Consider the following 27,732-nt stretch of genomic DNA (forward strand, 5'->3'; position numbering starts at 1 on the left):
GGGATGGCGATTGCATCTTTCAACACGATCGAGCACCTGTTCATAAAGCACGGCCTGTGGCGGAGTGGTTACACGACAGTAACACCCCTGTAACGGACTGGCCTGCACAGAGTCCTGACCTGAATCCTACAGAACACCTCTGGGATGTTTTGGAACGCCGACTTCGTGCCGGGCCTCACCGACCGACATCGATACCTCTCCTCAGTGCCGCACTCCGTGAAGAATGGGCTGCCACTCGCCACGAAACCTTCCAGCACCTGACTGGACGTACGCTTGCGAGAGTGGAAGCTGTCATCAAGGCTGAATTCCAGCATTACCGATGGAGGGCGCCACGACGTTGTAAATTATTTTCAGCCAGATGTTCGGATACTTGTGCTCACATACTGTAACTCTTGAACTCACCACTGATTCTTGCTGCGGACTGCTTAGAATTTTTTGCAGCCCTGCTCAGTGCTTGACATTCCCCGTCCGCCACTGCATCCGGTCTGCTTGGTTTCGCAATAGCTGCGGTCGTTCCGTCGCGTTTCCACCCCATGAACACACAAGAAGCAGCTGGCTTGGCCAGCTTGACGCATTTCTCACTCGGGTGACATCCAATAAACAGTCTGTGTTCGAAGTTAGTCAGAACCCCTGACTGACCCATTCTGCTGTCTCTGCCTGTCAGCTGGCAACCCAGTACTCGCCGCATCCTTTCATACTGGGTACCCAGCTGCTGGTCTGGTGGCTAGGGTACAGCCTACTTGTGATTGTCCCATTTATCCGCATTTCTTTGCTTTTGCCGAGCATTTATCTGTTCTTTCGGACATGTCGAAAAGAACAGACACCATGCGGAACCCGCAGCTGTGGAAGATTATGTGTAAAGTGAAGGCGGAGGAAGTCCGCGCGGGATTAGCCGAGCGGTCTTAGCCGCTGAAGTCATGCACTGTGCGGCTGGTCCCGGCGGAGGTTCGAGTCCTGCCTCGGGCATGGGTGTGTGTCTGTTTGTCCTTAGGATAATTTAGCTTAAGTAGTGTGTAAACTTAGAGACTGATGACCTTAGCAGTTAAGTCCCATAAGATTCCACACACATTTGAACATTTTTTGAGCAAGGTAGAGGAGGGGAGAAACGAAAGTAGAGCAAACTGATTAATGAAGCCGTGTAACTGATTAGCCTAGATGGCAACTGGATCCAGCTTGCTCAAGTAGGTCGAACCTCCTGCAGAAATCGCACAGTAGCGAGCAAGCAGCAAGTGGTCAGAGACTGCTTGTACCAAGTGGAAATATGGGTCGGCTGTGAGGCTGAGCCTGTCGGCGCTCCTGCGATAAAGCCTGTGTAGCGGGCGACGCACTGGTTAACCCACCTGCCGAATAAGCAGGAGGTGCCGGGTTCGAATCCCAGTCCGGTACACATTTTCACTCGTCGCCGCTCATTCCGTGTAATGTCCCGACTTAACTGACGTCAGCAATGCCTTTTCTTTCCTTTCTCCCCTCCCCCCCTCCCCCATCCACCTTCAATTTTCATACAATGTATCACAGCTACAGACTGCGTGCACTGTTTCTTCTTTCTGACAACAGCCGCCACGCATTCATATAAATACTATACACCACGTTACCGAAAGCACCCAGACACGGCTATGTAATACGACGTCACCGTGTGGTATAAAGTCATGTTTGGTTTGTGGGGTGCCCAACTACGCCATCATCAACGCCCGTACAAAGTCCCCAGTCTTTACACAGTCCGGTCTTGTCTCTTTCACGAATCATGATGCAGTAATGAGGACAACACAAACACCCAGTCTCCGGACACAGAAAATCCCCAACCCGATCGCCGGCCGGTGTGGCCCAGCGCTTCTAGGCGCTACAGTCTGGAACCGCGCGACCGCTACGGTCGCAGGTTCGAATCCTGCCTCGGGCATGGATGTGTGTGATGTCCTTAGGTTAGTTAGGTTTAAGTCGTCCTAAGTTCTAGGGGACTGGTGACCTCAGATGTCAAGTCCCATAGTGCTCAGAGCCATTTTTCAACCTGTCTGGAGAAATAGGAACATTTCAAAGAAGACCAAACTCCGGCTTCTCAATGGCAATGTGAAGGATGTTCTGTTGTATGGCTGCGAAACTTGGAAGGTGACTAACCACACCAAAATCCAGCTCCAAGTCATTATCAACAGCTTTCTCTGGCGTGTTTTAAATGTGAGATGGCCAGATGTAAACACAAGTGAAGATCTTTGGAGGGAGGCAAATCAGGAACCAATCAATATGCAGATATGAAGGAAAGAAAATGGAACTGTATTGGGGCCCACTCTGAGGACACCAGATGGGGCTGTTGAAAGCGTGACGTTGGATCGGAACCCTCAAGGAGTAGAAATCGTGGTCGTCCCAAAGAGACGTGGAAAAGGACGATCGAGAGAGGATGAGAAAACCTGGAGTGAAGTGGAGAGACTCGCTAGAGACCGTACCAGGTACAGGGAACGACAGCCACTTAGCAAGCAAGCAAAAGAACAGACACCACCCAATCACATAACTGGTCCGCCTAGATGACCAGGAGATCTACCACCTTCTTCAGTGTGTGTGCAGAAGTAGGACGAAGTTCGCGCGGGTAGTCAGCTCGGAGGAAATGGACGGAGAGTAGGCGTAGGTGGTACTAGGCGGAGGTGCGCGTCGACCATGGAGTGCGCCTCGTAAGCAGCAGATCCCGGGTTCGAATCCCAGTTTCACTCATCGCTGCTGATTCCACGTTATGTGTTCCGATGCAGCTGACGCCAGTAATCACTTTCCTTCGCCGGCCGCTGTGGCCGACCTGTTTGTTCTAGGCGTGTCAGTCAGGAACCGCAAGACTGATACGGTCCGAGGTTCGAATCCTGCATCGCACGTGGATGTCTGTGATCTCCTTAGGCTAGTTAGCTTTGCGTAGTTATACACTACTGGCCATTAATATTACTACACCAAGAAGAAATGCAGATGATAAACGGGTATTCATTGGGCAAATATGCTAGAACTGACATGTGATTACATTTTCATGCAATTTGGGTGCATAGATCCTGAGAAATCAGTACCCAGAACAACCACCTCCGGCCATAATAACGGCCTCGATACGCCTGGGCATTGAGTCAAACAGAGCTCGGACGGCGTGTACAGGTACAGCTGCCCGTGCAGCTTCAACACGATACCACAGTTCTTCGAGAGTAGTGACTGGCGTATTGTGACGAGCCAGTTGCTCGGCCACCATTGACCAGACGTTTTCAATTGGTGACAGGTCTGGAGAATGTGTTGGCCAGGGCAGCAGTCGAACATTTTCTGTATCCAGAAAGGCCCGTACAGGACCTGCAACATGCGGTCGTGGATTATCCTGCTGAATTGTAGGGTTGCGCAGGGATCGAATGAATGGTAGAGCCACGGGTCGTAACGCATCTGAAATGTAAACGTCCACTGTTCAATGGCGTTTACCCTGATTTCGCCAAACACGGATGCGACCCTCACGATGCTGTGAACAGAACCTGGATTCATGCAAAACATGACGTTTTGCCATTCGTGCACCTAGGTTCGTCGTCGAGTACACCATCGCAGGCGCTCCTGTCTGTGATGCAGCGTCGAGGGTAACCGCAGCCACGGTCTCCGAGCTGATAGTCCGTGCTGCTGCAAACGTCGTCGAACTGTTCGTGCAGATGTTTGTTGTCTTGCAAACGTCCCCATCTGTTGACTCAGGGACCGAGACGTGGCTGCACGATCCGTTACAACCATTTGGATAAGATGGCTGTCATGTCGACTGCTAGTGATACGAGGCCGTTGGGATCCAGCACGGCATTCCGTATTACCCTCCTGAACCCACAGATTCCATATCCTGGTAACAGCCATTGGACCTCGACCGACGCGAGCAGCAATGTCGCGATACGATAAACCGCAATCGTGATAGGCTACAATCCGACCGTTATCAAAGTCGGAAACTGTGTATGAGAAATCGGTTGGAAACTTTCCTCGTGTCAGCACGTTTTAGGCGTCGTCACAGGCGCCAACCTTGTGTGAATGCTCTGAAAAGCTAATCATTTGCATGTCAAAGCATCTTCTTCCTGTCGGTTAAATTTCTCGTGTGTAGCACGTCATCTTCTTGGTGAACCAATGTTAATGGGCAGTAGTGTAAGTTGTAGTGTACTGATGATCTCCGATAGTGCTCAGAGCCATTTTTGGACCACTTTGCTTTGTCTCCCCCTCCACCTTCATTTTACATGTAGTGTATACTATTGTTCTGACCATATTCCGCCATTAACTGTGCAGTGTGTGGAGGTGCCGTACGTATGTGCTGTGCTTTCGTGTTGCAGGAGCTGGACGCCGCGCTGAAGATAAAGCAGGAGCCGGGCTTCCCGCACGTGTCGGCCGTCCAGCCGCCCTCGCACGTGCACGGTAAGTCGTGTGCCTCCACGTCAGCGGCGCCCGCGATTACTCCGCTCTCTCTTGTCTCGTCTCGTTACTAGCGACCACCTGCTCTACACTACACCTGTCTCTACATTCAAAGCATATTGTTTACATAGATTTATCTTTATTGATGCTCCATCACCGAATTACGTCAACTGATTTTCTTTTTATACAATACACTTTGAAAAAATTCATACGACAAAAAACGACGTACATCTTCGGTTTTAGAGCACCTAATGTGTACTAGAGACATTCCAGTATTCCATACAAATCAGTATGCGTCAGTGATAGACATCAAAGAAAGTGAATTTTAGATCTAAATATTCACCATTCTTGCAGTACTAAATTGTCATTAATGAGAAATAATAGAAGGATAATATATAAGATGAGCATCAACAAAAGCGAAATGAGGATGATGGAATGTGGTCGAATTAGATCGCGTGGTGTTGCGGGAGTTAGATTAGGAAATGAGACACTTAAAGTAGTAAAGGAGTTTTGCTATTTGGGGAGCAAAATAACTGATGATGGTCGAAGTAGAGAGGATATAAAATGTAGACTGGCAATGGCATGGAAAGCGTTTCTGAAGAAGAGAAATTTGTTAACATCGAGTATAGATTTAAATGTCAGGAAGTCGTTTCTCAAAGTATTTGCATCGAGTGTAGCCATGTATGGAAGTCAAACGTGGACGATAAATAGTTTAGACAAGAAGAGAATAGAAGCTTTCGAAATGTGGTGCGACAGAAGAATGGTGAAGATTAGATGGGTAGATCACATAACTAATGAGGAGGTATTGAATAGAATTGGGGAGAAGAGAAGTTTGTGGCACAACTTGACTAGAAGAAGGGATCGGTTGGTAGGACACGTTCTGAAGCATCAGGGGCTCACCAATTTAGCATTGGAGGGCAGCGTGGAGGGTAAATATCGTAGAGGGAGACCAAGAGATGAATACACTAACCCGATTAAGAAGGATGTAGGCTGCAGTAGGTACTGGGAGATGAAGCAGCTTGCACAGGATAGAGTAGCATGGAGAGCTGCACCAAACCAGTCGCAGGACTGAAGACCACAACAAGAAATAATTACAAACGATATACTCTCTAATGCGAAAAAAGGAGGAAAAGCGCAGAATGAGGGAATTATCCAAATGGGACGCATATGGCTAGATTTTATGTCGTAAATTTTTAGACAACATAGTTGTATGGAGATAAACAGCGATTAGTTTACTCATAATCAATTATTCAAAATGACAGCCACAGTGGCATTATCTATTTCGCCGCCAACCGGTTCCAACCCGCGATGGGGTCATCTTCAGGGCAATTTACGCCATTTGGCCGCTCGCTGGAGTGGTCGGCCTTGCCTGTGCACGGTTGGTAACTATTGGTTACGGTTACGGTTGGCTGGTCAACACCGGGTCAGCTGTTCACGGGACAAGTGCTGGAGGAAAGTGAAACAAATGACAAACGTCTTGAGACCAGTGGCGTACTACGTTTCAAGCAGTAATTTAGTCACTGGCGGATCACGAAGATGATGATGTTTGGTTTGGTTTGGCTTGTGGGGCGCTCCACTGCAGCGCCCGTACAAAGTCCCGACCTCTTGCTCACTCCAATCTCGCCACTTTCAGGAATAGTCACTGACGGACTCGCACAGTATATTTGCAATTGCCGCACAACGCCTATTTTCATGATCTGGTATTTCCGGCGAGAATTTTCACGAAACAGAAACATTTTAATAACATTAGTTCTGATAAGGGTATATACTGTATATAATGGGGTTGGGAGTTTAACAGTAGGTGGTGTAGCACTTAGCAGTCCCATGCGTCAAACAAATCAGTAACAGCTTGCACTGCACGTGCTTTGAGCATTGTCCTGCAATATGATGGCCAGGTCCTGCAGAAAGTGCCATCACTTCTGTCTCTGTGCTGTTCATTTTTTGGAGCACAACCTACGACCAGCTTAGAGACAGAAGTGATGACACTTTCTGCAGGACCTGACCATCATTTTGCAGGACAGTGCTCAAAGCACGTACAGTCCAAGCTGTTACTGATTTGTTTGACGCATGGGGCTGCTAAGTGCTATACCACCTACTGCACTCCCCTGACTTAAGCCCTCGTGAGTTCGACTCGATTTCTAAACTGAAGGAAACAGTTCACGGCATTCGCTTCAGATCTGCTACAAATTCGTCGGGCAACAGACCGCGCCGCTCCAACTGCCAACACAACTGGCACTGCTAAGAGCATCCTACGACTTCCACATCGAAGGCAGCGGGTTATACACAACCCTGGTGACTACCATGAAGGTCAGTAAAAGCTTGAAACATGGATCTATTTTGTACGAGCTGTAAATAAATAGTGGCCACTGCTTAAGTCCCAACACTCGTATTTTAGAACGCTGAGAATTGGGCTTAAAAGAATATGGTATTGGTTGTTGGAATCTTATTCTGTTTTACAAAAGAAGATTGTAGAGTCCAAAAGCTTTAGTCATCAATAACGTTTTTAACATGTTGTATTTGGAGAAAAACAGTGTTATTGTAATCAAAATATCCACGGGTGTACTGCCGGTCTATAGTGTCCAACGGGCACAATATTTCGGCGATCAAACATGTCGCCATCATCAGGTGAACTGACGGACTGAGCTCCTGTGAACGCGCCGGCACGGAGATCCGTACGCCATGGCTGCTCAGGGGGAACTGGGTTCGGTCGCAGATTTAAATACCCTCCGCCCGCGGCGCGCTCGCTCCGCCGTCCGCGCCCCGCGCCACGGTCTCGCGGTGGAACAGATTGCGACGGCGTCTGAGATGACGTCGGTGTGATGGCTCTGTCCGCCGTGGTCGTCACAGCTATGCGTTTGCTCGATTTACTCTCGATTAACCCAATCGCTGGTTCCCGAGCCTTGCTAAGATTATAGCCACAGTCACGGTTTATGAGGTCGTCATTGGTGCGAATTTCGATGGCCTCTCTAACAACGCTGTCCCAGTATCTCGACGTCTGTACCAGAATCCTCGTGCGGTCATACTCCATAGCGTGATTTTCCGACAAACAATGTTCAGCGACCGCCGACTTGCTCGGATACATCAGTCGAGTGTGCCTCTGGTGTTCACGGCATCGATCCTCGACGGTACGCGTCGTCTGACCAATATACGACTTGCCACATTGACACGGAACCTGGTACACGCCAGCCTTCCTCAAACCGAGGTCATCTTTGGCGCTCTCCACCAGTGCACGAGTTTTATTCGGAGGACAAAACACAGTTCCGACCCGGTGTTCCTTCAGAATGCGGGCGATTTTCCCCGAGAGTGCGCCTGTGTATGGAATAAATGCAGTGCCTACCTCCTCCCTCGTGACTTCATCCATCTCAACAGGTTGTGATGCAGTGGTTGGGCGGAGAGCGCGTTGGATCTGCCACTCTGAGTACCCATTTTTTCCGAAATACAGTTCTCAGATGTTCCAATTCCTGGGGTAGACTCTCTGTGTCAGAGATAGTGCGCGCCCTATGTACTAGAGTTTTAAGTACCCCATTCCTCTGTGAAGGGTGGTGGCAGCTGTCTGCGTGCAAGTACAGGTCAGTGTGTGTTTTCTTCCGATACACCCCATGACCTAGGGTGCCGTCAGCCCCTCTCCTGACCAAGACGTCAAGGAAAGGTAATTTACCCTCCGTTTCAGTCTCCATAGTGAATTTGATGTTGGGGTGTATGGAGTTTAGATGTGTAAGGAAGTCAAGGAGTTTATCCATACCATGTGGCCAGATGACGAACGTGTCGTCCACGTAACGGAAAAAGCAAGTAGGTTTCCATTCGGATGACGACAGGGCTTCCTCCTCGAAGTTCTCCATGTACAAATTCGCTACCACCTGATGATGGCGACATGTTTGATCGCCGAAATATTGTGCCCGTTGGACACTATAGACCGGCAGTACACCCGTGGATATTTTGATTATCAAATACGCCGGGACAAACTCAAGAATCACAATGTTATTGTAATTTTGCAGGAAAGGAAGTTTCAGTTGTATTATGTCAAGTCTCTTATAAGTAACTATCTCCTGCAAAGAAAGTTTACCAATACAGACTTTATAGTTACCGTAACTTTATTATATTTTTAAATAAAATGTTTTTAGTAGAGCTAAATACCCTGTTACAATTCGAAGATTCATAACTAAATATTGAATAATAAAGTTTTATGTGAGACGTGTTTGATAAAATTTCGACGAATCCTGCAATATAAGGATTACATGTTACGTATTGCTTAGACAGTATCAAAAAATGAAATATAATGTGTTAGTTGAGAGTTGGTGCAATATACATTATGCATAAAAAAGACACGATATTCGTGTAGAATGTTGCTACAGTGGCGTGTGTTTTTTCATACGTAATGAAATCATTAACTCCTCTTTTCATTTAAATTACTTCCAGGACTTTAAAATAAAAAAGTGTGGTGAGAAATCTTTATTGCTGCACTGCATGACCGAAAAAAAAGAAACGCGGAGAAAGGGAGGGGGCAAACGAAATCAAACTACGTGGGTTTACAGGGTGTCTGATGTTATTTCAGTGATTCCAAAATGGAGTCAAATTTAAAAAACACCTTGGCGCTATGACCGCACTTATGAGTACTGCTTTGCGTCCTCTCTAGACTGAATGCATGGTGGTGAAGAACCTTTATTGCTGCATTGAATGACGACGACGATGACGATGAAGATGATGATGAAGATGATGATGATCTTACAGACCATTGTAAGTAACGTTCCAGTATCACTGCCTAAAACATTTATGGATTATTACGGCACCTGTTTCCGAACATTTCCATTTTAAGGTACCTGTGTTTGCCAAATTTGAAAATTACAATGTGCTGTGAATTCTATAGGGACGTAAGAATTAAAGTGGAGAATTTCGTGAACTATTCGGGAATATCTGAAATTGCAGTCATAATTTTCATTATCGGGAATTACACAAACCGCTGTTTTGAAATTAATTTTTTATATTTCTAAATTATGCAACTAAGTAGGAGACTTGCGTTCTCCTGAGGTGTATGTAACATCTGGTCTGACTGTATCTGGCGTCTCTTCACATTATTTCCAGCTGTTCCATAGTGTGTCGCGCAATATTTTGATATAATATTGTGAATATCCCCTGCAATTTTTTGACAGTTCACATACACAGGCTATGTAAATATAAAACATCTGCGGTGTCAACTGTCAAAAATTACAGGAAATATTTACAATATTATATTAAAAATGCCCGCCACCTTCAACCACACCAGATTATACACGCCAGAAGAACGTAAACGTAAGTCTCCCTCTTAGTTACATAATTTAGAAACATAAAAATTAATTACAACATAGTAGTTTCGGTAATTCGTGTCAATGAAAATTTTAGTTATACCTCAATACTTCACAAAAAATTCGCTTCTAAAAAAAAATTAAATGTGAAATAACAACACAACTATAGCACTTTGTCATTTTCAAACGTTGTATATGCAGGTGCTTGAAAATAGGAATCTTCCGAAACAGCTGTCGTAATATACTGAAGCTCCAAAGTGACTGCTATAGCCATGCGTGTTGACATACAGAGGTATGTAAACAGGCAGAATACGGCGCTGCGGTCGGCAACGCCTATATAAGACAACAAGTGTCTGGCGCAGTCGTTAGATCGGCTACTGATGCAACAATGGCAGGTTATGAAGATTTAAGTGACTTGGAACATGGTGTTATAGTCGGTGCACGAGGGATGGGACACAGAGAGGTAGCGATGAAGTGGGGATTTTCCCGTACGACCATTTCACGAGTGTACCCGGCATATCGGGAATCCGGTAAACCATCAAATCTGCGACATCGCTGCGGCCGGAAAAAGATCCTGCAAGAACACGACCGACGACGACTGAAGAGAATCGTTCAGCGTGACAGAAGTGCAGCCCTTCCGCAGATTGCTGCAGATTTCAGTGCTGGGCCATCAGCAAGTGTCAGCGTGCGAACCATTCAACGAGACATCATCGATGTGGGCTTTCGGAGCAGAAGATCCACTCGTGTACCCTTGATGACTGCACGACACGAAGCTTTACGCCTCGCCTGGGCCCGTCAACACCGACATTGGACTGTTGATGGCTGTAAACATGTTGCCTGGTCGGACATGTCTCGTTTCAAATTGTATCGAGCGGATGCACGTGTACGCGTATGGAGAGAACCTCGTGAATCAACGGACTTTGTATATCATCAGGGGACTGTTAAAGCTGGCGGAGGTTCGTTAATGGTGTGTGGCGTGTGCAGCTGGAGTGATATGGGACCCCTGATACGTCTAGACACGACTCTGACAGCTGACACGTACGTAAGCATCCTGTCTCATCACCTGCATCCATTGTACATTCCGACGCACGTGGGCAATTCCAACAGGACAATGCGACACTCCACGCGTCCAGATTCCGCTGGCCACCAAACTCCCCAGACACGAACATTACTGGAGTGGCCGAGCGGTTCTAGGCGCTACAGTCTGGAACCGCGCGACCGCTACGGTCGCAGGTTCGAATCCTGCTTCGGGCTTTGTTGTGTGTGATGTTCTTAGCTTAGTTAGGTTTAAGTAGTTCTAAGTTCTAGGGGACTGATCACCACAGCAGTGCTCAGAGCCATTTGAACCATTTTGAACAAACATTACTGAGCATATCTGGGATGCCTTGTAGCGTGCTATTTAGAAGAGACTTCCACCCCCTCACAGTCTTACGGATTTATGGACAGGATTGATGGTGTCAGTTCCCTCCAGCACTGCTTCAGACATTAGTCGTGTCCATGCCACATCCTGTTGTGGCAATTTTGTAAAATGGTTGAAATGGCTCTGACCACTATGGGACTTAACTGCTGAGGTCATCAGTCCCCTGGAACTTAGAACTACTTAAACCTAACTAACCTTAGGACATCACACACATCCACGCCCGAGGCAGCATTCGAACCGGCGACCGTACCGGTCACGCGGTTCCAGACTGTAGCGCAGGGGCACCCCTACCGGCTCTCCCACTTCGTTCCCCTACACTCTGTAAAGAGGTATGGGACTTGAATGAAATTTTCACTCTGCAGCGGAGTGTGCGCTGATGTGAAACTTCCTGGTAGATTAAAACTACGTGCCGGACCGAGACTCGAACGCGGGACCTTTGCCTTTCGCGGGCAAGTGCTCTACCATCTGAGCTACCCAAGCACGAATCACGCCTCGTCCTCACAGCTTTACTTCTGCCAGTACCTCGTCTCCTACCTTCCGTACTTCACAGAAGCTCTCCTGAGAACCTTGCAGAAGTAGCACTCCTAAAAGAAAGGATATAACGGAGGCATTGCTTAGCCACAGCCTTCGGGTTGTTTCTAGAATGAAATTTTTCACTCTACAGCGGAGTATGCGCTGATAGTTTGGAAGGCAGGAGACGAGGTACCGGCAGAAGTGAAGCTGTGCGGGCGGGGCGCAAGTCGTGCTTGGACAGCTCACAAGGGGAGGCCGTCAATTGTGAAATTCAGATGCGATTCATACTGCGCACAATAAAAGCTCATGGCAAGAGGTGTAGTGTGGCAAAGCACCAAGACGCACTCCTCAGCCGTTGTCGAGAAAATCGACAGTTAAAAGAAACAGTTACGCTGAAATACTCTCTGTTGTTGTTGTTGTCTTCAGTCCTGAGACTGGTTTGATGCAGCTCTCCATGCTACTCTATCCTGTGCAAGCTTCTTCATCTCCCAGTACCTACTGCAACCTACATCCTTCTGAATCTGCTTAGTGTATTCATCTATTGGTCTCCCTCCACCCTGCCCTCCAATACTAAATTGGTGATCCCTTGATGCCTCAGAACATGTCCTACCAACCGATCCCTTCTTCTAGTCAAGTTGTGCCACAAACTTCTCTTCTCCCCAATCCTATTCAATACCTCCTCATTAGTTACGTGATCTACCCATCTAATCTTCAGCATTCTTCTGTCGCAACACATTTAGAAAGCTTCTATTCTCTTCTTGTCCAAACTATTTATCGTCCATGTTTCACTTCCATACATGGCTACACTCCAAACAAATACTTTCAGAAACGACTTCCTGATAAATAAATCTATATTCGATGTTAACAAATTTCACTTCTTCAGAAACGCTTTCCTTGCCATTGCCAGTCTACATTTTATATCCTCTCTATTTCGACCATCATCAGTTATTTTACTTCCCAAATAGCAAAACTCCTTTACTACTTTAATTGTCTCATTTCGTAATCTAATTCCCTCAGCATCACCCGACTTCATTTGACTACATTCCATTATCCTCGTTTTGCTTTTGTTGATGTTCATCTTATACCCTCCTTTCAAGACACTGTCCATTCCGTTCAACTGCTCTTCAAAGTCCTTTGCTGTCTCTGACAGAATTACAATGTCATCGGCAAACCTCAAAGTTTTTATTTCTTCTCCATGGGTTTTAATTACTACTCCGAATTTTTCTTTTGTTTCATTTATTGCTTCCTCAATATACAGATTGAATAACTTCGGGGAGAGGCTACTACCCTGTCTCACTCCCTTCCCAACCACTGCTTCCCTTTCATGTCCCTCGACTCTTATAACAGCCATCTGGTTTCCTTACAAATTGTAAATACCCTTTCGCTCCCTGTATTTTACCCCTGCCACCTTTAGAATTTGAAAAAGAGTATTCCAGTCAACATTGTCAAAAGCTTTGTCTAAGTCTACAAATGCCAGAAACGTAGTTTTGCTCTTCCTTAATCTAGCTTCTAAGATAAGTCGTAGGGTCAGTATTGCCTCACGTGTTCCAACATTTCTACGGAATCCAAACTGATCTTCCCCGAGGTCGGTTTCTACCAGCTTTTCCATTTGTCTGTAAAGAATTCGTGTTAGTATTTTGCAGCTGTGACTTATTGAACTGATAGTTCGGTATATTTCACATCTGTCAGCACCTGCTTTCTTTGGGATGGGAATTATTATATTCTTCTTGAAGTCTGAGGGTATTTCGCCTGTCTCCTACATCTTGCTCACCAGCTGGTAGAGTTTTGTCAGGACTGGCTCTCCCAAGGCCGTCAGTAGTTCCAATGGAATGTTGTCTACTCCGGGGGCCTTGTTTCGACTCAGGTCTTTCAGTGCTCTGTCAAACTCTTCACGCACTATCTTACCTCCCATTTCGTCTTCATCTACATCCTGTTCTATTTCCATAATATTGTCCTCAAGTACATCGCCCTTGTATAAACCTTCTATATACTACTTCCACCTTTCTGCCTTCCCTTCTTTGCTTAGAACTGGGTTTTCATCTGAGCTCTTGATATTCATACACGTGGTTCTCTTCTCTCCAAAGGTTTCTTTAATTTTCCTGTAGGCTGTATCTATCTTACCCCTAGTGAGATAAGCTTCTACATCCTTACATTTGTCCTCTAGCCATCCCTGCTTAGCCATTTTGCACTTCCTGTCGATCTCATTTTTGAGACGATTGTATTCCTTTTTGCCTGCTTCATTTACTGTATTTTTATATCTTTTCCCTTCATCAATTAAATTCAATATTTCTTCTGTTACCCAAGGATTTCTAGCAACCCTCGTCTTTTTACCTACTTTATCCTCTGCTGCCTTCACTACTTCATCCTCAGAGCTACCCATTCTTCTTCAACTGTGTTTCTTTCACCCATTGCTGCCAATTGTTCCCTTATGCTCTCCTTGAAACTCTGTACAACCTCTGGTTCTTTCAGCTTATCCAGATCCCATGTCCTTAAATTCCCACCTTTTTGCAGTTTCTTCAGTTTTAATCTACACGTCATAACCAATAGATTGTGGTCAGAGTCCACATCTGCCCCAGGAAATCTCCTACAATTTAAAACCTGATTCCTAAATCTCTGTCTTACCATTATATAATCTATCGGATACCTTTTAGTATCTCCAGGATTCTTCCATGTATACAACCTTCTTTTATGATTCTTGAACCAAGTGTTAGCTATGATTAAGTTGTGCTCTGTGCAAAATTGTACCAGACGGGTTCCTCTTTCATTTCTTATGCCCAATCTATAATCACCTACTATGTTTCCTTCTCTCCCTTTTCCTACTGACTAATTCCAGTCATCCATGACTATTAAATTTTCGTCTCCCTTCGCTACCTGAATAATTTCTTTCATCTCATCGTACATTTCTTCAATTTCTTCATCATCTGCAGAGCTAGTTGGCATATAAACTTGTACTACTGTAGTAGGTGTGGGCTTCGTATCTATCTTGGCCACAATAATGCGTTCACTATGCTGTTTGTAGTAGCTTACCCGCAATTCTATTTTCCTATTCATTATTAAACCTACTCCTGCATGATACTCTCTACTATCAATAATTTTCTACAGCGCCGTGGCGTAGGGGTAAGCGCTCGGGTTCGCAATTCGAAGGTCGCCGGATCGAATCTCGCGCCATTCAACATTTTTTTATTATTTGTTTTTTGTAATATATATATATATATATATATATATATATATATATATATAATTGCCGGCAGTCTGTTGCAAGAATTATGCATACAATAAGTTGTTGAAAGTCGTTTGTCGTGGGAAAATAATACCTGAAATAAAACACAATATCACAAATAATATTCAAGTGGATACAATTTATTGAAAAGTTCGGTACACGCTCGCACATAATTAACAGTTAGTGACCAGAAGTAGCTGGAGCATCGCACGAACCAGAGTGAAAGTTATCATAGAAACATGGAAAGCAGAAAACAGCACGGCATAGAGCGCATCGTCGATTTCATTTATGTCTATCAGTTCCTCGTCATGAACGAGGGTGTTTTCGGCGAGCATTTGCAGCGTATTCTGGAACATTTCTTCCCCAAGTACCATGACTGATGATGACGGTTCTGCTGCGATGCGATCACTGTTACGAAGGAGGCTTTCAAAATACACCAACGCATCTTCAATTGTTGTTTCACCACTTCACTGTACATAGAATCTTCTTCGATCGCATCATTTTCATGCGCAGAGCCCGGGTGGGTCTCTAATTGTACCGCCTCCATTTTTCCGCTTGTTTAACAGGGTGTACCAAAGCTCCCACGTACGCACTGATTTTCGACGATGTTGTACGCTGCGCTAGGGACCGCATCTACCTTCTTTCGAAGTTAGCAGGCAACTACGCTGTTGCGCGGCGGCTCGTTTCGGCCCATTCAACATCTGTCCTTCAAGTGTAACGAGCGAGTAACGGAGTTTATATTTCATACCTGCCACAGCAAATTTGTGTTTGTGGGGTCTCTATTCTAATTCAAACGTTTGACTTACACTACACGTATTCGTTTCGGAATACCGTTTCTACGTCTTCCGTTAACTATACGTGGTAAACATTATGAAGACAATTAATAACATTTGTGAAATACAACTTTGTTTGCGGAAAACATAATGATGTTCGAAGTCGCCAGTGTTTCCACGACAAAACACTTTCAACAACTTATTATATGAATAATTGTTGCAACTGATTGCCGGGAATTATATATATATATATATATATATATATATATATATATATATATATATATGTGTGTGTGTGTGTGTGTGTGTGTGTGTGTGTGTGTGTGTGTGTGTGTATACATTTGAATTGCAAAAAACAAGTAATAATAAAAAAATGGTGCATGGCGCGAGATTCGATCCGGCGATTTTCGGATTACGCATCCGAGCGTTTACCCCTGCGCCACGACGCTGTAGAAGATTATTAATCGTACGCCGTATTTCACAGCAACGGTTTCTTTTAACTGTCGATTTTCTCGACAACTTCTGAGGCGTGCGTCTCGGTGCTTTGCCACATTACACCTCTGGCCACGAGCTTCTATTGTGCGCAGTACGAATCGCATCTGAATCTCACAATTGGCGGCCTCGCCTTGCCAGTTGGTAAGAGCACTTGGCCGCAAAAGGCAGCGGCCGCGAGTTGCAGTCTCGCTCCGGCACGCAGTCACCATCGCCACCAACAGCGACCGCCCCTACGGGGAGGCAGCGGGCACGGTGTGTGCTGCTTGCCGCACACGGCTGGACCCGCGCGCCGCTATTTCGGCCGCCGGCCCGGAAGTGGCGTCACGCCGTTCGCCAGCGGCGTTTCGGCGGGCGCGCAGCGCGGCACGTTCAGGAGTCGTATTTCGCGCATTGTGCGCCGCGGTTCCGCCTCGACCGTCAAGTCGGAGCTGTCGGCCGCGCGGGCGCCCCGTGTATTTAGAGACCCGCTGCGCCCGCGTTCTATTTTCACAGCGCCGCAAGCATTGCTGGCGAAAAACTCTTTCCGCATAAATCGCCCTGCCTCCCCCCCCCCCCCCCCCCTCCACCGGCACAATGCCGCGGCCGCTGCACCCCGTTATGAGCCGCCAGAAGTCGGCTTCCAAGTGTCGGCGAGCGGATCTGCTGTTCTGAGGACGGCGCGTCGAGGCCGGTTCGAAACGACGTCACGCCACGTACACTCCACACGTCCAGAATTGCCACAGACTGGCTCCAGGAACTCTCCTCTGAGCTTCAACACTTCCGCTGGCCACCATACTGCCTAGACATCAACATTACTGAGCATATCTGGATCCGCAGCACGTGGTCGTGCGGTGGCGTTCACGCTTCCCGCGCCCGGGTTCCCGGGTTCGATTCCCGGCGGGGTCAGGGATTTTCTCTGCCTCGTGATGACTCGGTGTTCCGTATTACCCCCCGGAACCCACCGATTCCATATTCTGCTAACAGTCATTGGATATCGACCGACGCGAACAGCAATGTCGCGATACGATAAACCGCAATCGCGATAGGCTACAATCCGACCTTTATCAAAGTCGGAAACGTGATGGTACGCATTTCTCCTCCTTACACGAGGCATCACAACAACGTTTCACCAGGCAACGCCGGTCAACTGCTGTCTGTGTATGAGAAATCGGTTGGAAACTTTCCTGGTGTAAGCACGTTTTAGGCGTCGCCACCGGCGCCAACCTTGTGTGAATGCTCTGAAAAGCTAATCATTTCAATATCGCAATATCTTCTTCGTGCCGGTTAAATTTCGCGTCTGTAGCACCTCATCTTCGTTGTGTAGAAAGTTTAATGGCCAGTAGTGTAAAAATAGTATCCATTATACACTCCTGGAAATGGAAAAAAGAACACATTGACACCGGTGTGTCAGACCCACCATACTTGCTCCGGACACTGCGAGAGGGCTGTACAAGCAATGATCACACGCACGGCACAGCGGACACACCAGGAACCGCGGTGTTGGCCGTCGAATGGCGCTAGCTGCGCAGCATTTGTGCACCGCCGCCGTCAGTGTCAGCCAGTTTGCCGTGGCATACGGAGCTCCATCGCAGTCTTTAACACTGGTAGCATGCCGCGACAGCGTGGACGTGAACCGTATGTGCAGTTGACGGACTTTGAGCGAGGGCGTATAGTGGGCATGCGGGAGGCCGGGTGGACGTACCGCCGAATTGCTCAACACGTGGGGCGTGAGGTCTCCACAGTACATCGATGTTGTCGCCAGTGGACGGCGGAAGGTGCACGTGCCCGTCGACCTGGGATCGGACCGCAGCGACGCACGGATGGACGCCAAGACCGTAGGATCCTACGCAGTGCCGTAGGGGACCGGACCGCCACTTCCCAGCAAATTAGGGACACTGTTGCTCCTGGGGTATCGGCGAGGACCATTCGCAACCGTCTCCATCAAGCCCGCCTCCAGTGGTGTCGCGATAGGCGTGAATGGAGGGACGAATGGAGACATGTCGTCTTCAGCGACGAGAGTCGCTTCTGCCTCGGTGCCAATGATGGTCGTATGCGTGTTTGGCGCCGTGCAGGTGAGCGCCACAATCAGGACTGCATACGACCGAGGCACACAGGGCCAACACCCGGCATCATGGTGTGGGGAGCGATCTCCTACACTGGCCGTACACCTCTGGTGATCGTCGAGGGGACACTGAATAGTGCACGCTACATCCAAACCGTCATCGAACCCATCGTTCTACCATTCCTAGACCGGCAAGGTAACTTGCTGTTCCAACAGGACAATGCACGTCCGCATGTATCCCGTGCCACCCAAAGTGCTCTAGAAGGTGTAAGTCAACTACCCTGGCCAGCAACATCTCCGGATCTGTCCCCCATTGAACATGTTTGGGACTGGATGAAGCGTCGTCTCACGCGGTCTCCACGTCCAGCACGAACGCTGGTCCAACTGAGGCGCCAGGTGGAAATGGCATGGCAAGCCGTTCCACAGGACTACATCCAGCATCTCTACGATCGTCTCCATGGGAGAATAGCAGCCTGCATTGCTGCGAAAGGTGGATATACACTGTACTAGTGCCGACATTGTGCATGCTGTGTTGCCTGTGCCTATGTGCCTGTGGTTCTGTCAGTGTGATCATGTGATGTATCTGACCCCAGGAATGTGTCAATAATGTTTCCCCTTCCTGGGACAATGAATTCACGGTGTTCTTATTTCAGTTTGCAGGAGTGTATAATAAACGTTAAATTCTTTTTCATAAAACCAAAACAATTTCCTTCTTAACTTTGAATGTGCTTTCTGATAAATAAATAAAGAACAAAAGTAACATTTTTGCACTAAACTTTACAACAAATATTCTGTTACCAAATGATTCGATAAGGTGTCATGCTGTCATCGTTCACTGTGTTTTGTGTGGAGCCGGCCGGTGTGGCCGTGCGGTTCTACGCGCTTCAATGTGGAACCGCGTGATCGCTACGGTCGCAAGTTCGAATCCTGCCTCGGGCATTGATGTGTGTGATGTCCTTATGTTAGTTAGGTTTAAGTAGTTCTACGTTCTAGGGGACTGATGACCACAGATGTTAAGTCGCATAGTGCTCAGAGCCATTTGAACCATTTTTTCAGCATATCTGGGATGCCTTGCAACGTGCTGTTCTCTACCGCCTCTTTGATTTAACGAAGGCTTTTGACTGTGTTGGCCACAAAATATTACTGCAGAAGTTGGACCATTATGGAGTAAGGGGAGTAGCTTACAGTTGGTTCGCCTCTTACTTTAAGAACAGAAAGCAGAAGGTAATTGTCTGCAATATTGAGAGTGGTAGTGATGTTCAGTCCCAATCGGGCACTGTTAAGTGAGGCGTTCCCCAAGGGTCGGTGCTGGGGCCACTGCTGTTTCTTATTTATACACGGTGTTACAAAAAGGTACGGCCAATCTTTCAGGAAACATTCCTCACACACAAATAAAGAAAAGATCTTATGTGGACATGTATAGTTTCGTCAGTATGTATTGTACTTTCTCGATTCACCGCCAGTTGGCCCAAATCAAGGAACGTAATGTTGACTTCGGTGCTTGTGTTGATATGCGACTCATTGCTCTACAGTACCAGCATCGAGCACATCAGTACGTAGCATCAACAGGTTAGTGTTCACCACGAACGTGGTTTTGCAGTCAGTGCAGTGTTTACAAATGCGAAGTTGGCAGATGCCCATTTGATGTACCGATTAACTCCGGGCAATAGCCGTGGCGCGGTACGTTTGTATTGAGACAGATTTCCAGAACGGAGGTGTCCCGACACGAAGACGTTCGAAGCAATTGATCGGTGTCTTGGGGAGCACGAAACATTCCAGCCTAGGACTCGCGACTGGGGAAGACCTAGAACGACGAGGACACCTGCAATGGACGAGGCAATTCTTCGTGCATTTGGCGATAACCCTAATGTCAGCGTCAGAGAAGTTGCTGCTGTACAAGTTAACGTTGACCACGTCACTGTATGGAGAGTGCTACAGGAGAACCAGTTGTTTCCGTACCGTGTACAGCGTGTGCAGGCACTATCAGCAGCTGATTGGCCTCCACGGGTACACTTCTGCGAATGGTTCATCCAACAATGTGTCAATCCTCATTTCAGTGCAAATGTCCTCTTTACGGATAAGGCTTCATTCCGACGTGATCAAATCTGTGGGCTGGCGAGAATCCGCACACAATTGTGCAATCACGTCATCTACACAGATTTTCTGTGAACGTTTGGGCAGGCATTGTTGGTGATGTCTCGATTGGGCCCCATGTTCTTCCACCTACACTCAGTGGAGCACGTTATCACGATTTCATACTGGATACTCTACCTGTGCTGCTAGAACATGTGCCTTTACAAGTACAACACAACATGTGGTTCATGCACGATGGAGCTCCTGCACATATCAGTCCAAGTGTTTCGTAGGCTTAACAACAACAGATTCGGTGACCGACGGATTGGTAGAGGCGGATCAATTCCGTGGCCTCCACGCTGACCTCAACCCTCTCGACTTTCATTTATGGGGGCATTTGAAACCTCTCGTCTACGCAACCCCGGTAGCAAATGTAGAGACTCTTCGTGCTCGTATTGTGGACGGCTGTGATACAATACGCCATTCTTCAGGGCTGCATCAGCGCATCAGGGATTCCGTGCGACGGAGGGTGGATGCACGTATCCTCGCTAACGGAGGACATTTTGAACATTTCCTGCAACAAAGTGTTTGAAGTCACGCTGGTACGTTCTGTTGCTGTGCATTTCCATTCCATGATTAATTCGATTTGAAGAGAAGTAATAAAATGAGCTCTAAGATGGGAAGTACTCGTTTCCGGACACATGTCCACATAACATATTTTCTTTCTTTGTGTGTGAGGAATGTTTTCTGAAAGTTTGGCCGTACCTTTTTGTAACACCCTTAGCAGTAGCCCAAACACCTTTAGTATTACAGGTGATTCAAAAATTTTCTGTTTGCTGATGACACCAGCTTGGTAGTGAAGGATCTTGTGTGTTATATTGAAACAGTATCAAATAATGTAGTTCATGAAATAAGTTCTTGGCTTGTGGAAAATAATTCGATGCTAAATCACAATAAGAGTCAGGTTTTACAGTTTCTAACTCACAATTCAACAAGAACCGATATTTTGATCAGACAGAATGGGCAAATTATAAGCGAGACGGAACAGTTCAAGTTCCTCTGCGTTCGGATAGATAGTAAGCTGTGGTGGAAAGCCCACGTTAAGGATCTTGTTCAGAAACTAATTGCTGCTTTACTTACCACTAGAACAGTATGTGAAATAAGTAACAGTTCAACACGAAAAGTAGTCTACTTCGCTTAATTTCGTACAATTATGTCGTATGGTATTATTTTTTGGGGTAATTCTTCTGATTCAAAAAGGGTATTTTTGGCTCAAAAACGGGCTGTTCGAACTGTGTATGGTGTAAGTTCGAGAACCTCTTGCCGACCCATATTCAATAGTCTGGGAATTCTGACATTGCCCTCACAGTATATATTTTCTTTAATGTCGTTTGTTGTTAGCAAGATTAGCTTATTCCCAAGAGTTAGCAGCTTTCAGTCAGTTAATACTAGGCGGAAATCAAATCTGCAAGTGGAATGCACTTCCTTGACTCTCGTGCAGAAAGGAGTGCACTATTCGGCTGCATCCATTTTCAATAAGCTGCCACAAGAACTCAAAAATCTTAGCAGTAGCCCAAACACCTTTAATTCTAAACTGAAGAGTTTCCTCATGCCTCACTCCTTCTGTTCTGTCGAGGAGCTCCTGGAAGATCTGAAAAATTAAGCAAATTCTAGTGTTACACTGTTGATTTTCTTTATTTAAACTTACGAATTGTCGCCTGAATACGTTACTTATATTTCATTTTATCGTGTTATAATTTCATGTATTGAGTCGTTCCATGACCATGGAGAGTTCTCCTTAATTTGGTTCCACGGAACAATAAATAAAGAAATAAATAAAACAGTGTGCGGAAAGTGAGATGCTCTAGGTCTAGTGTGGAGACGATAAACATTACAATCTATAGTATTAGTTGAAAACAGTCTTGGTTGCAATTTTAGTCTTTTTATTTATCAACTATGCGTTTCACCTTATTTGGACATCTTCAGACTCATCTTAATTTGGTATTTCTTAGGACGATCCTTTAGACAGTGTAGCTAAGGGGCATCGTCGAGTACATCAGGCCAACATCGCCTTTGTTAACCTCAGGAAACACTTTCCAGATGGACCACAGCGTTGTGTTGTGTTGTAGACTACTTAAGCCCCATCTTTATTATTTGCTTCTGTGAACGTGAACGCGTTCTGCAGGTCTTGGAGTCTGTCATGTCCATCTGGAAAGTGTTTCCTGAGGTTAACGAAGGCGATGTTGGCCTGATGTACTCGACGATGCCCCTTAGCTTCACTGTCTAAAGGATCGTCCTAAGAAATACCAAATTAAGATGAGCCTGAAGATGCCCAAATAAGGTGAAACGCGTAGTCGATAAAAAAGAAAAACTAAAATTGCAACCAAGACTGTTTTCAACTAATGCTGTAGATAGTGATTTTAAGATCAGCCTGATGACGCCTAAATAAGGTGAAACACGTAGTTGATAAATAAGAAGACTAAAATTGCAACCAAAACTGTTTTCAATTAAGGCTGTAGATAGTGATTTTAAGATCAGCCTGATGATGCCTAAATAAGGCGAAACACGTAGTTGATAAATAAAAAGGCTAGAATTGCAGCCAAGACTGTTTTCAACTAATACTGCTGAACACTGGTTTGATGATTCATGCCACAGATGGATTGAAGAATTTCTAGAATCAATAGCCGCTCTTTCACGATCGATTTTTTATCTCACAAGGTCACCCGAAGATCAAAACGTATTGCAAAACAATTTCGGAAAGATATCCATATGGTGAGAAAATTGGCAGTTGGCCCTAAATAACGAAAAGTGTGAGGTCATCCACATGAGTGCTAAAAGGAATCCGTTGAACGTCGGTTACACAATAAATCAGTCTAATCTAAAAGCCGTAATTCAAGTAAATACCTAGGTTTTACAATTACGAACAACTTAAATCGGAAGGAACACACAGAAAATGTTGTGCGTTTTATTGGCAGGACACTTAGAAAATATAATAGACGTACTAAGGAGACTGCCTACACTACGCTTGTCCGTCCACTTTTAGAATACTGCTGCGCGGTGTGGGATCCTTACCGGATAGCACTGACGGAGTACATCGAAAAAGTTCAAAGAAGGGCAACACCTTTTGTATCGTCGCGAAATATGGGAGAGAGCGTCACTGAAATGATGCAGGATTTGGGGTAAACATCATTAAAAGAAAGGCGTTTTTCGTTGCGACGGAATCTTCTCACGAAATTCCGATCAGCAACTTTCTCCTCCGAATGCGAAAATATTTTGTTGACACCGACCTGCATAGGGAGGAACGGTCACTAGGATAAAATAAGGGAAATCAGAGCTGTCAGGGAAAGATACAGGTGTTCGTTCTTTCCGCGCGCTATACGAGATTGGAATAACAGAGAATTGTGAATCCCGAATTCCAACCAGTCCTTCCGAAGTTCAACAACCCACTCGGTTCCTGTCTCTCCCCTTGTCCTCCCTGTTGTTTCCCACACTCTGTTCGTCATTCCGCCCGCACTCACCCTAAACTACATGCCCAGCAAACCCTGCCCTTTTGAGTCTGATCTCCCCGGTGCAGTTCTTCCCTAGGTCTTCGCATCCACGTCTCTCCACCTCTTGAGGGACCTAGTATTTTTCTCAGTATTTTCCTCTCCTCTTTCTCTAGTTGCTCTGCCCCATTTCTTCCTAGTGTCATCGTCTCAACAGCATATAATACTGCATCCGTAACTGTTGCCTTGCACTGGCTATGGTTTAAAGCATACGTGTGGTGACGTACGCTTAAATCCCAGATATGACATCTTGCAGGCATTGAACCTGCTGCGCCGACGTTTGCGAGTAATTGACGCAAAAAAAGTTCGGGATTTTGCGTGACGCCTCGGTAGCATTAAGAAAGTATCGCCGTATTGTCGGGTTGCGTAGTCTAATGATTTGCCTGACAGAGCGGAAGCCCTTTTGATTGGCTCCCACATGACGCTGTGGCGCCCTCGTCCTACGTACCTTACCACCCTATTGCTGGAGGCCCTTACACCACTCTCTCTCTCAGCACCTGTCCAGCTTTCGGACGTCCCACCATCCTTCTTTTACTTCTGCAACTTTTACTCGAACTGAGCTACGTCCGTACTTTGATATTGCCGGCGGAACAGACATCGACGAGGGCGACCTGTGGTTTCCTTCAGCAGCACAGAACACCGAGTGGGCCTTTCGGCGATCGACGCCGGCCGGCGTGGCCGAGCGGTTCTAGGCGCTACAGTCTGGAATCCTGCCTCGGTCATGGATGTGTGTGATGTCCTTAGGTCAGTTAGGTTTAAGTAGTTCTAAGTTCTAGGGGAGCGATGACCTCAGAAGTTAAGTCCCATAGTGCTCAGAGCCATTTGGACCGGCGTGTGCTCCCTGAGACCGACGCCCAGTCTGCACCGCACCTCACTGTGAATGGGAAGCGAGTTTGCCGGTCTCGCCTTGACGGCACTCGCCTCGCAGACACCTCGTCGTATGTCGACTGCGATGATACGGACATAGACGAGCAGCGCCTGGCAGCGAGAGGTGTCTGCTTCTTGGTGTCCCTTATTACTCGCACGACTCCTCATCAGACAACAGGAATATTACCAGAATGAGATTTTCACTCTGCAGCGGAGTGTGCGCTGATACGAAACTTCCTGGCAGATTAAAACTGTGTGCCCGACCGAGACTCGAACTCGGGACCTTTGCTTTTTCGCGGGCAAGTGCTCTACCATCTGAGCTACCCAAGCACGACTCACGCCCGGTACTCACAGCTTTCACTCTGCAAACATCCCCCAGGCTCTGGCTAAGCCATGTCTCCGCAATATCCTTTCTTTCAGGAATGCTAGTTCTGCAAGGTTCGCAGGAGAGCTTCTGTAAAGTCTGGAAGGTAGGAGACGAGGTACTGGCAGAAGTAAAGCTGTGAGTACCGGGCGTGAGTCGTGCTTCGGTAGCTCAGTTGGTAGAGCACTTGCCCGCGAAAGGCAAAGGTCCCGAGTTCGAGTCTCGGTCGGGCACACAGTTTTAATCTGCCAGGAAGTTTCAACAGTAATATTATCTTGGAACTCTTCCATTTGGTCCGTGTTCGCAAAGAAAAACAGTAATATCAGAAACTGAGTCCGCCTTGAAGCAAACACCTTGTTATTCGTTTATTTCTCTATTCTCCCTAACTAGTTTCGGCGACAAATACCACCATCATCAGTGTTTTTTTAATCTAAAACATTCGGACAATAGCATGGTTATACAATAACAGTAGCACATTATTACACCTTTACTATTCGTTTTTTTGAAATAGAGGGCGAGTCAGAAGTCATTGGACACCTTCATAAGTTGGAAGATTGAAAGGAAATTGAAATGTGATGATGTTAACATAGGTTTGATGTGGGGTCGCAACTTTTGGAGTGACTGTCACTCATGGCCGCCATCTTGAAATCCGCCAATTTCGATTCAATTTTTTTTTATGGGAAGGGGGGTGTATGACACGTCAAATAACACTCGTTTGAGCTCTGGAATTGAAGTGGTGTAATTTGTTTTTGCCTATCTTGTACAGTTTAGAGGTTATTAATGTGATTTCGGCGACTACAGTTGTGCATTGCACGGGATGGACAACACATAGAAAATGTGTTGTAGCATTCGGTATGAAGGTAATTTCTCAAATTTCAACATTAATAACCTCTAAACTGTACAAGATAGACAAAAACAAATTACACGACTAAATTCCAGAGCTCAAACGAGTGTTACCTGATGTGTCATACACCCTCCCATCCCATTTTAAAAAAAAAGACGACTTTAATCCGAAATGGCGACTTTCAAGATGGCGGCCATGGATGACATTCACTCCAAAAGTTCTGGCCCCATCTGAAACCTATTTTAGCATCATTACATTTTAATTTTCCCTTCAATCTTCCTACTTATGAAGGTGTCCAAGGACTTTTGACTCGCCCTGTATGGTTTTCTACGTATACTTTCATACTACCTTATTCATTGTATGTTACAGCGTGTTTTAAGCAATTATTGTCGCTGTTTGCGACATATTTTCTGTGCGGTTTTTTTCTGTCGCCTCTTTTTTTTACTTAGCGAACATCATGTCAAAAATAGCGCACAGAAAATATGTCGCGATGAGGGACAATAATTGCTTAAAACATGCTGTAACGCACAATAAAGAAGGTAGTGTGAAAGTATACATAGGAAACTATATTTAAAGAAAACGAATAGTAAAAATGTGAAAATGTGCTACTGTGCTTGTATAACCATGCTATTCTCTGCAAGTTTTACATTAAAAAAAAAAGCCACTGATGATGGTGATATTTGTCGTCGAAACTAGTTTGGGAGAATAAGGAAATAAACTAATAACAAGGTGTTTCGCATCAACGCGGACTCAGTTTGTGATACTACCTCATCAGATACCTACTCAACTGTTCCTCATTCCGGACGCGGGATACATGTCGGGGGCGAAGACGAAGTCTGTGACGTGGATTTGTGGACACGCAGTACGCTACTTAATGGGGAGAGAAGTGTCTTAGTTTTAGCAGCTCCTTAATGAACGCCGTTGTTCGCTTGTCCACAATCCAAAATACAGACAATTTTTCTGCAGTTTTCTTTCCAGTGCTCTCCTTAAACCACCCCACACCTGGGTTATTCCTGTCATGAAGGGCTGATCCCTGCCTCTTCCACACTTAGCGCCGATGTATCCACTGGTAACCGGAATGCCCCTCTCGCAAAAACTACAGTTCGGTGTGTGAGTCGGTCTGACGCCGTACTGCGCCCTCCCTGCCGGTTTCCTGATATTCTCAGTAGTATTAGTGACAAAAATAAATAAATAAAAATAAAAAAGAAAGAAAAGGGAAAATAAGTAAATGAATCATCCTCGTGTACCTCTACTCCACGTTCCCCACGCGTTCCTTGGTTCCTGGAGGGTGGGGTAAGACCTTCGCATGCAGAAGATCGTCGCTTCATTTTTTGATCTTTTCGAAATGACTTGGATCATTGTTCTTATTTAGTTAGTTGCTTCAAATATATATTTTTTTATTTCCACTTCATTTTGATCTTTTCATCTCATTTCTCCCTTACATTATTTCTTTTTTCACTCGGGATTTTTCTGAATGTGGGTTAATTAAATTTATCTGTTGGCAGCACATAAAATATTTGAAAATGCCGCTCTATCAGCTAAAAACAAGAGACAAATCTTCGTTACTTGATGTCCATTTTTTTACGGCAGTGGCCATGCAAACATTTAAAACATAGCCTAATTTCCTCATGAACGATGGAGAAAAGAATCCAGAACAATATTTAAACGGAAGAAACAATTATATGTAAAATGAAATTGAGGCAAAATGGCAATGAAACGAAAGAAATTAAATCGGAGTTAATAAACAAAATTAATTGGAAGCAAATTAACACAGATTTCAAGGTGAAAAGAAATGATGGGAGGAAAGAAGTGAGAGAATATGAAAAACTTGATCGGACGATTAAAATTTTTCGGTAAAGGAATAGAAATTTTAAAAAAATCATTTAAACCAATTAAGTGACTAAAAATACACTACTGGTCATTAAAATTG

General features: G+C 45.8%; 1 protein-coding gene across 1 annotated transcript in view; it reads left to right on the forward strand.

The window, feature by feature from the left end:
- LOC126295063 (forkhead box protein D1-like) overlaps nt 1–27,732 on the forward strand; it is a 443,237-nt gene that overhangs the window by 157,876 nt on the left and 257,629 nt on the right. Inside the window, exon 3 of the mRNA XM_049987310.1 lies at nt 4,290–4,371. Coding sequence (XP_049843267.1) covers nt 4,290–4,371 — 82 coding nt within the window. The remainder of the gene's footprint in view (nt 1–4,289; nt 4,372–27,732) is intronic.

The sequence above is a fragment of the Schistocerca gregaria genome, chromosome 11 (genome assembly GCF_023897955.1).
Source record: "Schistocerca gregaria isolate iqSchGreg1 chromosome 11, iqSchGreg1.2, whole genome shotgun sequence".
In the NCBI taxonomy this organism is placed as follows: domain Eukaryota; kingdom Metazoa; phylum Arthropoda; class Insecta; order Orthoptera; family Acrididae; genus Schistocerca; species Schistocerca gregaria.